Source organism: Patagioenas fasciata, chromosome W (genome assembly GCF_037038585.1).
Source record: "Patagioenas fasciata isolate bPatFas1 chromosome W, bPatFas1.hap1, whole genome shotgun sequence".
Lineage (NCBI taxonomy): Eukaryota > Metazoa > Chordata > Aves > Columbiformes > Columbidae > Patagioenas > Patagioenas fasciata.
This window is the reverse complement of record NC_092559.1, coordinates 55,027,060-55,044,192: the sequence shown is the minus strand read 5'-3', so window position 1 is coordinate 55,044,192 and position 17,133 is coordinate 55,027,060. Positions and strand designations below refer to the sequence as shown.

Sequence of the window (17,133 nt, the reverse complement as noted above, 5' to 3'; positions counted from 1 at the left end):
AAAGGCATGTTGAAATGTGGAGGAACGCTAGTTGTGGGAGGTTTAGTCTGATTGCGACTATTATTAGTTCTAGTTGGCTTGATGTAGAGATGGCAATGATTTTTTGATGTCATTTTGTGTAAGAGCACATGTTGCAGCAAATAACATAGACAAAGCTCCCAAGCATAGGCATAGAGTAAGGGCAGTTTGGTTGCTGGCTAGTAAGGGGTGAGTGCAGATGAGTAGGAAGATTCCAGCTACTACTATAGTGCTGGAGTGGAGTAGAGCAGAGACTGCGATTGGGTCTTCCATAGCAGCTGGTAGTCAGGGGTGGAGACCGAATTGGGTGGATTTTCCTGTGGCAGCTAGGATGAGGCCTAATAAGGGGAGAGTGAGGGTTCAAGTAGGGGAGAAGGCTTGCTGAATTTCTCAGGTATTTATGGTTGAAGCAAGTCATGCTATGCTTAAGATGGGACCAATATCTCTGATTTGGTTGTAGAGTGCAGCTTGGAGAGCAGCTGTGTTGGCTTCTGCTTGGCCCTGTCATCAACCAATTAATAAAAATTATATGATTCCAATTCCTTCTCAGCCAATGCACAGTAAAAACATATTGTTGGCAATGGTTAGTGTTAATATAGTGATCAGGAACATCAGGAGGTAGGAGAAGAATTTTGTAATATATGGTTCTGTGCTTATGTATCATATTGCGAATTGGAGGATGGACCATGTCATGAATAGTGCGATAGGAAAAAAATATTAGGGAGTATTGGTCTATTTTAAAACTAAGTGGAATTTTGAAGTTTGTGATGAATTTTCATTTTAAGTGGGAGACAATGCTTTCTGAGCCTGAGTATATGAAGAGTATTATTGGTACCAGACTCATTAGGAATGTGGTTTTGACAGTATGTGTGATGATGGTTGGTGAGTTTTTAGAATTTTTTTATGCTAGTGGGAGTAGCATTGGTGTTAGAATGGTTGTTAGTGTGAGGAGAACGGAGGTGTTAAGTAGTAGGGCAGGTTCCATTACTTTTACTTGGATTTGCACCAAGATGAATGGTCCTAAGACCAGTGGATTGCTATTATCCTTTAAAAGCAAGGGGGCTGAGGTTTTAGACTCAGATACAGGAATTAGCACTTCTCGTTGGTTGAACCTCCCCTCAGCAGGTAAGAAGGGTTTAACTTCTATTTTAGGATCACAGTCTAATGTTTGGGTTAAACTATACTTGCATGAGAGGATTCCAGAGATGAGTTCAGGTTTTAGGATAAGAAGTAGTATAGGAATGATGTGGAAGGCTATGAGATGTTCTCATGTGGTTGAGTTTTGAATGGATGTGATGTGGGTTGGTAAAGTCCCTCATTTAGTTATTAGTAGTATAAATAGGGTGTATTAAGCAGTTAATAGGGTTGCAACTCCAGTTAAAATGATCGTAGGGGTAGATCAGTTGAATAGTGCGATTATAACAGTTAATTCTGCTATTAGGTTTGTTGTTGGGGGGAGTGCCATGTTTGTAAGATTGGCTAGGAGTCATCAGGTGGCTATCAGTGGTAGGAGGCGTTGTAGACCTCGTGTTAGGAGTAAGATTCAACTGTGTGTGCAGGATCATCTTTGATTTTTGTTCTCTGGAGGCCTGTTTGGTAGTGAAACTGTGTTTTTCAGGAGACAGCTCCTAAAAAAAAATTCCATAGGTAGCTAATCAGGCCTGCCTTAAAGTTTTCCAAATAAAGTAGTAGAGTTAATTCCTGGTACCAAACTCAATTTGTTCCGACTGTTAACTATATCAGGTCAGCCTAACAGTTCTTCAGAATTGTATCAAAACACAACATAATTTTACAGTGTCAGAAAGCACTTACAAACAGAACTGTATGCTTCACTTATATTTCCATGATAATGCCAGATGCTTTTCAGGAGCAATTAAGCAAGGTTAAAGTAAAGGCTAACCCAATGACATAAGAAACAAATTTACCATTTGCAAGATTTCATGTCATAAGACTTTAATTTGAGGAAATATTCTCAGGTTATCAATGAATAAATTCCAATTTTACCTGGAGCTATTTTAAAGCTGATCTCTTTCAAAAAAATAATGATTACTTGCATTTAAAGTTCAGAAAAATCATATAAAATAAAATTCTTAAAACTTAATTATTATGTCTTGTACACTTGTCTCTACCTTAAACCACATGCATTTCAGTACCCATGAATTTGTTGGCTGATCATAACTTTGTATAGTCAGTATTTATAATGGTACCTGTTACAGATATTGTGACCTGTGTTTTAAAGAATAATTATGCTTGTGTCATTGAGTTTGCAAAAGGAAACTGCCTGCATATTTAATTTACTGCTTACCTATGAATTGTAAGTTAATCAGTTAAATCTTACATTTTGGTAAGAAGGTGGAAAACGTAAAATGGATCTGTTTATCAAATAATATTGAATTGCATGGACTGATTTAAAAAAAAAAGTAAAAATTATTTTCGCGACTGCATAAATTCATCTCTCTTTTGTTTTATTCCAGAATCGAATGGAAGAAAGTAAAGCACTCTTTAGGACAATTATCACATATCCATGGTTCCAGAATTCTTCGGTCATTCTTTTCTTAAATAAAAAAGATCTCTTAGAGGAGAAAATTATGTGCTCCCATTTAGTTGATTATTTCCCTGAGTATGATGGTAAGTATATTGCCACCAGAGCTCATGCCCCATTTACGCTGCAGTAATGACAAAATGTAATAGCTTTGCCCATATTTTACTTAGAAGTTCTTAGGACAAAGATTATCACCCATTCTTCATTCCACCCATTTTCTTCTTTACGGATTGTACTTAATACACCAAATGGTTAGTTTGCAGTTGAATGACTTGCTGGTCATGGGTTTTTTTTTTAAATTATATGAAAAGGAAAAAATTATTAAAAATATAAATTATTAATACTCCAAATTTTTGAAGTCCCTGAAGTCATGTGAGTTTTTCTAGATTGCTATAATTTCATTTTATACCTCCATTAATTGTGGGTAGGATGGCAGTACCTTTCATGTGAAATTATTGATTCTAGATGAGTAACATCATAGTAGCAATGGACCTTATTCTGTCTTTGTTCATAAGTTGGGGTGAGGGGTTTGAATTAAAGTATAAAGATAAAAAATGAGAAATGTATTTTTATGTAATTTTACACAGTGTTTCACATATTCTTCTTTTTGATTTTTTTTTTGTTGTTTTGTTTTGGTTTTGTTGTTGTTTGGGTTAGTTTTTTTTTCTTTTGGTATGTTTTTTTTTGTTTAAGGCTGGATATCTGAACAGAAATGTCATAAATTCTCTGTAGCTGTCAGAGAAACCAGTAGCACTCCCACCCTTTCATTAGATCATTTCTTTTTTGTTTCCTTTATTTTATGTTACTTATATAAATTTTAATATGCTTGTCCCAGAAAACATTATATGGAACACACAGCTGTTTCTAAGGAAGCTATACTTTCAGAAAGTTCTCCTGAGGTGAAAAGTTAGGTATTCTAAGGTAACTGAGTAGAGGCTTTGGTAACAGAGAAAAAAAACAAATTCATACAATAACATCTCCTTTGTCTCACTAGAGAGTGAAAAGCAGATTCAAAAGCTACAAAAAAGATTAAATCTCTCATTTTCAAAACTGGAGAGTGATAAAAGGAAAAAGTTAGTTTTTTTCCTGTTTGAGAGGAAAGGGTGTGTTCACAGTGATCTGCAGAATCAGACACCATACTTATTTATGAGTCAGTATAATTTTAATTTGATAGTACTGTACAGAAGAGAACTGACAGCTGAATAGAAAATATTATTGTCCTTTCAAGTTACAAATGTGACAGGTGCCCTAGATGATATCCCACGGGTGAGAAGGCTCTATGGCTCCTTCTGTTATCATCACTCAGGTGGAGATACACCTGTGTTAAATGCTTGTCCAGAACAAAAAAAACCACAAAACACAAAACCAGACAAAATTAGCAGAGAATACTTGAGGTTCTAAGGGACCTCTGCAGATCATCTGGTCCAAACCCCTGCTCAAACAAGGTCACCTAGTGCAGGTTGCCCAGGACCATGTGCATATGACTTTTGAATATCTCCAAGGAGGGAGATTCCATAGCCTCTCTGGGCAACCTGTTCCAGTGTTCAGTCACCCTGACAGTAAAAAAGGGTTTCCTGATGTTCAGATGGAAACTCCTGCTTTTCAACTTGTTCCCATTACCTCTTGTCCTGTCACTGGGCACCATCGACAAGAGCCTGGCCTTTCTTCTTTGTCCCCTCCCTTCAGCTATTTGTACACATTGATGAGATCCCTGCCTGAGCCTTCTCTTCTCTAGGCTAAACAGCCCTAGGTTTCTCAGCCTTTCATCCAGTCCCTTAATCATCTTTGTGGCTCTTTGCTGGACTCTCTTCAGTATGTCCATGTCTCTCTTGTACTGGGGAGCCCAGAGAAGGACTCCAGGTGTGGCTTTACCAGTTCTGAGTACAGAAGGATCACCTCCCTCGACATGCTGGTAACTTTTCTCCTTATACAGCCCAGGATACCATTCGCAGTCTTTGCCACAAGAGCATACTGCTGGCTCATGTTCAACTTGGTGTCCACCAGGACCACCAGGTGCTCTTCTGACAAGCTGCTTTCCAGCTGGGTGGCCCCCAGCATATACTGGTGCCTGGACTTGTTCCTCCTCAGGGGCAGGACTTGGCACTTTCCCTTGTTGAACTTCATGAGGTTCCTGTCAGCCCATTTCTCCAGACTGTTGAGGTCCCTCTGAATGGCAGGCAGCTGCTCCTCCCAGTTTTCTATTATCAGTAAACTTGCTGATGGTACACTCTGCTCCCTCATACAGGTCATTAAAAAGATGTTAAACAGGACTGGACCCAGTATTGAACCCCGGACTGCCCCACTAGTTACTGACCTCTAACTAGACTTCGTGCCACTGATCACTACCCTCTGATCCCAACCATTCAGCCAGTTTTCAATCCCCTTCACTGTCTGCTCGTCCAGCGCATACTTCATCAGCTTCTGTATGAGGATCTTATGGGAGACAATGTCAAAAGCCTTACTGACATCTAGTTAGACAATATCCACTGCTCTACCCTCATCTACCAAGCCAGTCATTTAATTGTAGAAGGTTAACAGGTTTTCAATGTCAGCTCAGAGAAACTCTCTTTTTCTTTGCCATGGGTAAGGGAAACAAAAGAAGGTTATGGACCAGTAGGGCTATAACCAGCAGACCAGACCTGAAAGTTTTTAAGCATCTGACTCTAATTCTATGGGTCTTGCTGGACTTAACCCCTTAGATAAGGTTATGGTTTGATTTGGTTTCTTCTGGTGGAAAAATGGGGTGGGTTACACAATCTGTGGCTTACTCAGGTCACTGTGCGATCCCCTCTGGTGTTCCAGCACTCTGTTTGGAGATGTTGAAGATGGACAGATTTGGAGAACTCATCAGAATTCAGTATTTTTCATCTGGATCACTTCTCCCATGCAGTTTCCTGTGTTGTAACACAATGGAAACAGTAGCATAGGGATGAGAAATGTTAACCATTATGGCAAATTGGACTGATTAAACTAAGTAGTTTTACTACACAGTATGCCATAACAACATTTGATGAGAGACTGAGGCATGCTCAAGAGTCAGAGTATCACATGAATGTATGCTTTCACAACTAATACTAAAAGACTGACTCACAGACTGGAATGAAGTGCTGGAAGAGAACAAAAAAACAAAAGGGACCAAGCTTAGGAAAGAAAGAAGAGAAAAATGTCCATCCACAGTAGCACACTCTCCTCCAGAGTCTTCAAAGAAAATAATTATACTCACTAAGCTAATGTAACCAAACCAAATTGTAGTACTTTTTATATAGGATGTGACGATGATATAGAGAGACCCTTTGAAGACTGATAAATAGGGAACAATGGACAAGAAACCTACTGATTTGTATTATGATTATTTTTCAAGATTATTTAGATCATAATCACTTAGCACTGTAAATCTTAATATTGGGTTATTCTTTTTTTTTTCTAAATTTCAAGATGGCAAACTTTTTTTTTTTACCTCAGTTTTCCATACCTGAACTCCAGTCAAAAAAAAAAATATATATATATATGACAATCAGCAGACATGTTATTAGGTAAGCAAAATTTGGATGCAGACATTGAATAGTGCAGTAGATTTTGAGAGAGGGACAACCCTACCTATGTCTACCCACTGTAAAAGTGTTTAACACAATTCTAGGAAGTTGATTAAAACAATAAATGTCTTATTTTGAAGAAATCCTTGTCTTTGAAAGTCTAGGAGTCTCCTTTACAAATATTTAAACCTATTAAGAGTAAAAAAAAAAAATAGTAGTAAAATGTATTGTTGTTACTGTTTCTGTAGAATATGTGCTGAAGCTAAAGGCTAGAATCTGTTTAGAAATTTTAAGAATTTTGAATAGTCCTCTACCTCGGAGAACTTATTATCTGTTTACATGTTCTTCTCTACTTCTCAGCAAGAACTGTATTCTCCTTCCACAGGGCTTTGCAAGCAATAGATATCAGAAAGCATATTTCTCTTCTGTGCTTCCTGTGCTACCTAATTTTTGCAGTTATCCAAATTAGAAATGTTTCCAATTGCATTTATTGTGTAATTACTGAAAGTTATGAGGGCACGTGCTAAACCCCTAAGCACAGATTTCATAACCACTGAAGGACAAAACTACATAACAGCTGAGCTCTAGTATTTATATTGTCATGTAATAAGACCAGGACTAATGAGGAGATAGGAGGAGAAGGCACAACAAATATATATGTTGTGTAGAAATCCATATTGCAGAAACATGAGGGCAGGGGAATAATGACGTATGAAAATTGCACTGGAACAGAACTGCAGTATAGGAAAACAAGAACTTGTTGTTAATGTTCCTCCATCTGTGCTGCTCTTTTGGCTGCGAACATGAACAAATCCTCACTGTTCTAGACTGGAAGTCATTATTTTGCCATCTTGTGTAAAGCAGAACATGCGGTTTGGTTACATAGCTTTATGAAAGGCAGGTCCTGTTTGACCAACCTGATCTCCTTCTATAACAAGGTGACCCACCTAGTAGAAGAGGGAAAGGCTATGGATGTTGTGTACTTAGACCAGTGTCTTGGTTTTGACACCATATCCCACAGCATTCTCCTGGAGAAGCTGGCAGCTCATGGCCTGGATGGGTGCATTCTGTGATGGATAAAGAACTGTCTGGAGGGCCAGGCCCAAAGAGTTCTGGGGAATGGAGCCAAATCCGGATGGCAGCCGGTCACAAGTGCTGTTCCCCAGAGCCCAGTATTGGGGCCAATTCTGTTTAATCTCTTTATCAATGATCTGGATAAAGGAATTTAGTGCACCCTTAGTAAGTTTGCAGATGACACCAAATTAGGTGGGAGTGTTGACCTGCTGGAGGGTAGGAAGGCCATACAGAGGGATCTGGACCGGCTGGATCATTGGGCTGAGGCCAATTGTATGAGGTTCAATAAGGCCAAGTGCTGGGTCCTGCAATTGGATCATAACAACCCCAGGCAATGCTACAGGATCAGGGAAGAGTGACTGGAAAGCCGCCTGGCAATAAGGTATCTCGGCACTGGTGAGGCCACACCTTGAACACTGTTCAGTTTTGGGCCCCTCATCATAAGAAGGACACTGAGGTGCTGAAGAGTGTACAGAGGAGGGCAACAAAGCTGGTGAGGGGCCTGGAGCACAAGTCTTATGAGGAGCGGCTGAGGGAGCTGGGGCTGTTTAGCCTGGAGAAAAGGAGGCTGAGGGGAGACCTTATCACACTCTACAGCGACCTGAAAGGAGGTTGTAGCATGGAGGGTGTTGGTCTCTTCTCCCGAGCAGCAAGTGATAGGACAACAGGAAATGGCCTCAAGTTGCGCCAGGGGAGGTTTAGATTGGATATTAGGAAAAAATTCTTCATGGAAAGGGCTGTTGGGCATTGGAATAGGCTGCCCAGAGAAGTGGTGGAGTCACCATCCCTGGAGGTGTTTCAAACGTGTTTAGTTGAGGTTCTTAGGGACATGGTTTAGTGCTAGAGTTAGGTTAGGTTATGGTTGGACTCAATGATCCTGAGGGTCTCTTCCAACTGAAATGATTCTATGATAGACTTTGTGTTCTTCTGAGAATTACAAACTAAATTTGGATTTAATAGGATTGTTATATATAATTTAGATAATTGATTTGTTACAACATTAACTTTTTGCAATTGAACAACTTCAACTAGCAAGCATGAATATTTTATTATCACTTAAGTAAATGAATTTGTATTGGAGACAGTGTCAGATCATTTTAGGATGTAACTTGATTTTGCTACATTTTAAAAGAACGTACTTAGTTATAGTTTAAATATAGTAGATATAGACTGAAAATGGGCCATTTCTATTATTTTTTAAAATATTTATTAGTATAAAGCAACTATTTCTTCTGTTGTTCATTTTGCGTGGCTATAGATCATCGAATTCATCACTCCATTTTAAACATGTTATGGAAGAAAGAGGATAGTCAATTAGAAAAGAACAGGTCTTGCTGTTCAACTTCAGAATTTCCTTCTATTTTTATTTTTAATGGTTCCTACTGAGAATAAATAGTATATAGTGGTATTTATTAGTAAAAATTTTTCCTTCCTCTTTTGTACGAGGATCACAGACTGAGTCTTTCTTCTGTTTTCTACTCCTAAGGTTCCCCTCCTAAAGAAACTCAAATATTGAACTGACTTTAGGAAAAACTGACTATCTCTTCTTAATTATCAGGACCGCAACGGGATGCACAAGCAGCACGAGAGTTCATCTTGAAGATGTTTGTAGACCTGAATCCAGACAGTGAAAAAATTATCTACTCCCACTTCACATGCGCTACAGACACAGAGAATATACGCTTCGTCTTTGCTGCTGTCAAGGACACAATCCTACAGTTAAACCTGAAGGAGTACAATCTGGTCTAACTGTGCCCAGGAGGCCCTCCAAGACCACCTTTGCGTGATTGAAGATACACAAGAGGGACTGTATCATCTGTGAAAAAAAATGTGTAATACTAATTTATTGCTGGCTTTGACTCTGTGAATGTCCACAGAGTTTTTAGTTAATATCGTGATTTTATTTAAACTATATGGAGGAAAAACAAAAGATGCTGAAGTACATTCACAGTACATTTCCTTATTTTTTAGGCAAAACCTCGTGACTCAGTGGGGTTTAAATTCTTAGTCACATACTCACAAAAGATAAGTTTTTTGCTACTGAAACAAAATCAATCTGGATTCCTCTTTCCCCAATCCTTCTTCCTTTCCTCTTCTCCTTCCTCCCATTCCCTTATGTTTTTAAAGATACAATGGGCATTTTCTCAGTTGCATTCCTTGGTAAAATATTTTCTGTTGAGTGATTTGGTCAGGAAAAATGTTATCATCAGAACTGAAGTTATCAGTCATTACAATTTTACAAAATGTACTTTCTCTAAAGGATCAAAAGCACTGATAGAGTGATTTTTAGATTCTTGACATGGGTGTTTTCATTCTGTCTTCACTTCTGAGGTTAGAATATTGGGGTTGCAAAACAGTAATATTTGTGTATGGATTTAGAATTTAATCATATTTTCACAGTTCAGAAAGATGCATAGAAGACAGTAATGAAATAATTAAAGACAAACCTGGGATGTTCATGGAATATGATAGAATATTTTTTTTAATTGCCATGTGGCATTATTTTATCTTTTCTGTATTCACAAATGCCAAACAGAAATGTCACGGACACTACATTTTCCCAGTGGCTACAACCTGAAACAGTGGTGGTTGAGGGATTTTTTTTTTTTTTTAGGTGTGTATTTTTTCTTAGTTTAGAGCTTTTTTAAAGTGTGTTTTTCCACAGTAGAAAAAATGTCTTGCCAAATCTGGCTTTTTATAAAATCAATACTTTTGAACCATAAGATACTGATTGAAGTGCCAAGCTGATGGATTGGGAACTGACCTGATTGAGTCAACTGCAAATGATAAACAAGCATAGTTTCAGTCATATGTTCACTTTTTAAAAAAGTATTCCATTTTCTAATATCAAAAACAACAGTGTGAGAGAATATGCTACTAGGTATACATGTACAGAAGACAGTTCAGCTCTCTCCTTATGTCAGAGATGGCAGGAGATAGCATACGTTTTCTGTAATAATATCATAGGCTCATAAAAAAGTTTGGGTTGGAAGGGACCTTCAAAGCTCATCTAGTCAAATCCCCTGCAATGCATCCTCAACTAGATCAGGTTGCTCAGAGCCCCGTCTAACCTGACCATGAAAGTCTCCAGGGGATGGGCATCTACCAACTCTCTGGGCAACCTGTTCCAGTATTTTGCCACCCGCATTGTAAAAAATTTCTTCCTTGTGTCTAGCCTGAATCTCTCCTCCTTTAGTTTAAAACCGTTGCCCCTTGTCTTATCATAACAGACCCTGCTAAAAAGTCTGTCCCCATCCTTCTTATAGGCCCCTTTTAAATACTGAAAGACTGCAATAAAGTCTCCCCGGGGCTTCTCTTCTCCAGGCTGAACAACCCCAACTCTCTCAGCCTGTCCTCATAGGAGAGTTGTTCCAGACCTCTGATCATCTTGGTGGCCCTCCTCTGGAACCTCTCCAGCAGGTCCATGTCTTTCCTGTACTGAGGGCTCCAGAGCTGGACTCAGTACTCCAGGTGGGGTCTCACCAGAGCAGAGTGGAGGGACAGAATCACCTCCCTCATGTCCAGGCTTTCATCCATCAGTATCTCCAAGTCATTCTCTGCAGGGCTACTCTCAATCCCTTCTTTCCCCAGACTGTACTGATACTGGGGGTTGCCCTGACCCAGGCACAGGACCTTGCACTTGGCCTTGTTGAACCTCATGAGGTTCCCATGGGCCCGATTCTCAAGCTTGTCCAGGTCCCTCTGAATGGCATCTTGTCCCTCAGGTGTGTCAGCTGCACCACTCAGCTTGGTGTCATCCACAAACTTACAGAGGGTGCACTCGATCCCTGTGTCTACATCATTGATGAAGATATTAAACAGTACTGGTCCCAGTACGGACCCCTGAGGGACACCACTTGTTACTGGTGTCTGTCCAGACATTGTGCCATTGACCACTACACTCTGGGTGCGACCATCCAGACAGTTCCTTATCCACCAAACAGTCCACCCATCAAATCCATATCTCTCCAAATTAGAGAGAATGATGTTGTGGGGAACTGTTTCAAAGGCTTTACAGGAGTCCAGAAATTTGTAGCCCTTCCTTTGTCCAGTGATGTAATTACTCCAGAGTAGAAGGCTACTAGGTTGGTCAGGCAGACCTTGCCCTTGGTGAAGCCATGCTGGCTGTCTGGAATCACCTCCCTGTCCTCCATGTGCCTTAACACAGCTTCTGGGAGAATCTGTTCCATGATTTTCCCAAGCACAGAGGTGAGGCTGTTTCCCTTTATCCAGTCACCAAGGCCTTCACCTGACTGCCATGACTTCACAAATATCATGGAGAGTGACTTGGCAACTACAGCAGCCAATTCCCTCAGGACTCTGGGATGCATCTCATCAGGCCCCATAGACTTATGTTCCTCAGGTGGTCTCAAACCTGATCTTCTCTTACAGTGGGAGTGACTTTGCTCTCCCAGTCCCTGCCTTGAGGTCCATCCAATCAAGAGGTGTGGGAAGAGAGATCGCCAGTGAAGACCGAGGCAAAAAAGTTGTTGAATAACTCATCCATCTCCATGCCCGTTGTTACCAGTGTACCAGTCTTGTTCATCAGGGGGACACACTTTCTTTGACCTTCCTTTTCTGGGCAACTACATCAGTCAATTCCCTCAGGACTCTGGGATGCATCTCATCAGGTCCCATAGATTTATGTACGTTCAGGTTCCTCAAGCAGTCACAAACATGGTCCTCACATTCAGTGGGAGCCACTTTGTTCCCCTAGTCCCTGTCTTGCAGTTCATTTACTCAAGAGCTCTGGGAAGGGAGGTTGCCAGAGAAGACTGAGGCAAAGAAGTTGTTGAGTACCTCGACCTTCTCTTTGTCTGTTGTTACCAATTTGCCAGTCTTGGTCATTGGGGGGGGCACGCTTTCTTTGTCCTTCCTTTTCTAGTTGTCATAACTGTAGAAGCCCTTCTTGTTATTCTTTGCATCCCTTGCCAAGTTCAGCTCCAGCTGCACCTTGGCCTTCCTGACCCTATCTCTGCACAACCTGGCAGTGTCTTTATACTCTTCCCAGGGTACCTGTCCCTGCTTCTACTGCCTGTGGATTTCCTTCTTGCCCTTTAGTTTTACTAGCAGGTCTTTTCTTGGCCATGGTCAGCCTCTTGCCTTCCTTACCCAGTTTCTTACACTTGGGGACCGAGAGCTCTTGTGCTGTATGGCAAATGTCCTTAAAGATCTGCCCGCTCTGTTCTGCTCCCTTGTCCCTGAGGGCAGTTTCCCAGGGGATCCTGTTGACTAACTCCTTAAAGAGCTGGAAGTTTGCTTTCCTAAAATTTAGGGTCCCAACTTGACACTTCGCCTGCCCCACATCCCTCAGGACTGCAAACTCCACAGGCACATAATCACTGCAGCCCAGGCTGCCTCCAGTCTTGACCACCTATTAGCTCACTTGCATTGGTGACCATCAGGTCCAGTATTGCATCCCCCCTGGTAGGGCTGTCTATTACCTGGCTTAGGAAGTTATGCTCAATGCACTCCAGGAGTCTCCCAGATTGCTTACTGCTCACCATGCTTCTTTTGCAGTAGATGTTGGGGTGGTTTAAGTCCCCCATCAGGACAAGAGCCTGTGAGCATGATGCCTCCTGTAGCTGGAGTAATAAGGCTTCATCAATAGTCTCCCCCTGATTGGGTGGCCTGTAGCAGACACCAACCACAAGGTTTCCTTTGTTGCCTCGGTCTCTGATTCTTACCCATATGCTTTCAACCTGCTTGTGGCTATTCTTCACGCTCTATCTACCTCTTGATGTACAGGGTAACCCCTCCACTCTTCCTTACCTGCCCTTTCTGAACAGCCTGCAGCCATCGATCGCCACACTCCAGTCATGGGATCCGTCCCACCAAGTTTCAGTAATGGCCACTAGATCCTAGCCTTCTAGCAGCACGGTGGCTTCCAACTCGTCCTATTTGTTGCCCATGCTGCATGCATTGGTGTAGAGGCACTTCAGCTGGGCTGTCAGCTGCGTCACCTTCTTAGAGGAACTCCCCTTAATTCCTCTGAAGTATTTCACTGGTGTTTTCCTGTTGGCCTCTATTACCTCAGGAGCCCCTGCTTCATCTCCATAAGACTTTGAGTTTGCTTCAGTGTGGCCAACACGTCTCAGGTCCACTGGTCAAGGGGCCTCGCTAGCATGCTGCCCTTCTAACCTTGGCGTCTCATCCCACAACTTGTCATGGGCAAATCTGATATTGTCCCCCTCCCCCATCATGTCTAGTTTAAAGCTCTGTCAATCAGGCCCCTAGCTCATGAGCAAAGACTGTCCTCCCCCTTTGAGAAAGGTGAACCCTATCCAATGCCAGTAAATTTGTGCCGTGTAGGCCATTCCATTATCATAAAACCCAAAATTGTGGTGGTGATAACAGCCATAGAGACATGTATTAATACAGACTGGGTCTGTCTGTTTCTTCTAGTGTCACTGCCCACAACACAACCTTTTTACAGCATGAAATTATTGATGAATGATCACATTCAGGAACCTTTTTTGATAAGGTTGCTTCTTAACCAATTCACAGACATTTGATAGGCTTCATGCAAAATAGCCTCTTGATGTTCTTTAGAAAGATTTATTAACTTAAATGAAACAGTCAGAAAATCACTCTTGAAATTTAAACCTGCAAATTTTTAACAACAAAAATGTAGTACACATCGATGAGCAGCTTAGGTTGAAAGGTTTTTTTGATCACATGCATGATTGCTAGTAAGCTACAGAGAACTCAGAGGTCAAACATAATTGGATTGATTATCTACAATGTCAAGTAGCACTAGAGTGCACATAGCACAGAAATTGCTGCCTCTCAGCAGCACAGGAGAGGTCAAAAAAGAATGACTTATTAGTTGAGTAACAAAGTTAACAATAAATACTAATGAGATGTTTTTGCTTCTTAACTCTCCCAATTTGAATACAACAATAACAAGAACAGTTGCTATTTTTTGCTCCTTATAATTGAATACTGATTTTAGGTATAGTGCTATTATGAATGCTATAATCATTGTACATACATATATATATATGGCAGCATCCATATTGACTTTGTAATCATTAATTTTTGACAAGTTGAATGTGCCATGTTGATATGTATCTATGTAATTGTATCGTATGTCTTACAGCTAATTTACATTTTAAATAATGTTATTTTATTTACTTTTTAAAGAGAAGAATGTAAATTTTGTCAGTTTATTTCTGACTAGGGATTTGTTTGTTTTCTTTTAAAAGCAAAAAATCTTATAGTACAGAGGGGTACTAGCATCACGCTGTATAAAATAATTTGTATATTCCTGAGCAAAAGTAAATTGGAGACACGCAGAGGACATTCACAATCAAAACAGTGCTTAAAGCTTGTCAGGGCTTTATAGAGATGTAGAAACCATTTTTTTGTTAAAAAAAATTTATGCCATTATAGCTAGGATTGGAACATAAGCTCTTAAATATGAATTTGTATTTGGCAGATTCAGTTTCAATTATTTTTGCCTTTATAATAGCCTTTGTTAGCAAAGTGAGTTTAGAGACATTTCAAACTATTGAACATAAGCATTAATGTGTATATGGTATTTCCCTAAAAATATCATGAAAAAATACACAACATCAGATCAGTTAAACATATTTTCAGAAATTACAGAAACCTTAGATCTAACAACAACAACGTTGCTAGTGTTAACAACTTTGAAGAGTTAAATAATTTTATTTATTAAAGCTAAAGCAGATAGTTTTAGGTTATAAAAATTGACACTGGCATTCTAAATATGTGATCAGAACAGTTATTCTTGTTATATCTGTCATTAAAGTATTGGTCTTGATCTTCCTTATAAACATAACAAATCACATAACAAATTTTCTGTTTCCGCTGTTGAGTGTGTGATAATACCCCTTCTTTTAACCTGGGAATACATTGGCTGCCTTGGATTTAGTGATGTAAATAGAACTGTAGGGAAAGAAAAAAAAAAAAAACAGAAACAAAGAAAAACCAACCAAACAACAAACATACACCAAACAACCAGCGGTGTCTAATGAAGGTTTGGGGTTTGTATTGTTATAGGATATTGGGGGGGAGGAAATGGGGTTTTAAGCTTTGTATAGAAACAAAACAAAAGTTTACTCATGCTTTATAGATATATTGTGATTGCAAAATTCAAGTGTGTGTGCCACTGGCCTTCTGGTATATTTTAACTGAGTTGAACCTGTGGCAATGTTTAGATCATTTGAGCATATTCTGAAAAAAATATATATTCAGCATGCTAATGCAAGCCTTAAATGAAACACCTAACACAGCATCGCAATGTGACAGTGTTTACAAAAACATTTCCTTTTTCAATGTCATAGTTGTTCCCACCTGCAATATATTCCATTACTGTTGTTTTAATTGTTGATTTCTACTATGCATTATAGTGTTTGAGTCCAGAAGTATGTGCCACTAACATGAAGCTGAAGGCAAAAACAAGACAGAAACCCTTTTAACTTTGCCAAAATTATGTGATTTAATTGAATGCATAAATGGGAGAGGAGAAAAGGAAAACATCTTGGGAACCTGTGTATTCTAAGCGTTCACTAGTACAAGAAAGCTGCAAGAAAGCTGCAGAAACCTTAAACTTACTTTTTTTCACTAAGTGGCACTGTCCTGACATCTATAGGATGATGAAACTATAAGGGCAGTTTACTTTTTATTCAGACTCTTGATTTTCAAGGTATATGAACTGTAATTTTTAACTGTACTGCCACATGATTGTGAAACACTTTAAGTTTGAAAGTGGAAAAAAGACTTTATGCTGGCTATCAGTCAAAACTGACTGCACAATTTGCAAAAACTTTAAAAAGGGGCAAAAGGGCTACATATGAAGACATTGCTAGACTTCAAGCTTTTTGTAAGATGCAAAAGACTTTCAGATTACTCAACCTAATGCCCCTTCCTTTGTTAAACATTCTTCACAAAATAATGAAACAATAGGAGAAAACAAAGACTTGTTAACCCACATGAAAAAAAAAAAAAGCCCAAATAATTTATTATATGTACTATTGTTTTTGGAGCTCTGTACATGGTTATCTTGCATTACATTATTAAACTAATGAAGTGTGCACAGTATTTTAAAAAGGTAAAGGAAAGTAAAGGAAATTAAAATGTCCTGTTGTAAATATTTAATGTCTAATTTAGACCTTCACAGTTTTGTAGATACAGTCTCTCTTCGGACATAGACAACTAAAGTCGTATGTTCCTGTCCAATTTGTTAGTTTAGTAGAGATCTTGAAAAACAATGTGTTTTGGTTTGATAAGAACCCAGGTGTCTTTTTTCTTTTTTTTTCTGGCTTTTATTTTCCCAGAATATTTTGAGTTGTATCAATCAAAACAAATATTTCCATGCAATTAGTAATACACTGAGGGTCATTATTTATCTAGTTACAGCGATTTTTACTGTAACTTTCACTCAAGCTTTTTCACAGTAGCCATACTGCAGGAAAGAAAGGAATAGAATAATTATTTGGGCAAAGTTGATGTTGAAGATACCATCTAAAATGCAAGAGAGTTCAACCAGATCAATCTTATTCTAAAGCTGCTTTTGTGGTGGTGTTTTTTTGTGTTTTGGTTTGGTGTTGTAATTGGGTTTTTTGGTTTTGTTTTTTGTTGGGTTTTGTTTTCTTTTTTTTGGTATTTTTGTTGGGGTTTTTTTTTGTTTGTTTTTGTTTTGTGATTTGTTTGTTTCTGTTTTTGTTTTTGTTTTGTTTTTTTGGGGGGCGGGGGGGGGTTCTGGTCTAAGCCGAAGTCTATTGCTGGATTCCTTATTTATCATGCCGGGGTGGTTAGATACGTTTATTTAATTCGCAGTCTTTACAAAAATAAAGATCATATTTGCTATTAAAGTGTCATTTAAATACATGTATTATCTATTGTTTGGGGACAAAAATAGGAATTTTTTTTGTTTATTTTGTTGAAAAAGCTAATGCATAAATACTGCTCCTCAAAAATCTTGCTGGTTAAAAATAC

The 17,133-nt window shown here is 39.2% G+C and overlaps 1 protein-coding gene across 1 annotated transcript in view; it reads left to right on the top strand.

Annotated features, from left to right (window-relative positions):
- The window catches only part of LOC136115694 (guanine nucleotide-binding protein G(q) subunit alpha-like), a 160,749-nt gene extending 143,943 nt beyond the window's left edge, over window positions 1-16,806 (top strand). Inside the window, exons 6-7 of the mRNA XM_065861900.2 lie at window positions 2,493-2,646; window positions 8,726-16,806. Of these exons, the coding sequence (XP_065717972.1) occupies window positions 2,493-2,646; window positions 8,726-8,916 (345 nt within the window). The 3' untranslated portion in view covers window positions 8,917-16,806. The remainder of the gene's footprint in view (window positions 1-2,492; window positions 2,647-8,725) is intronic.
- The last annotated feature ends 327 nt before the right edge of the window (window positions 16,807-17,133 follow it).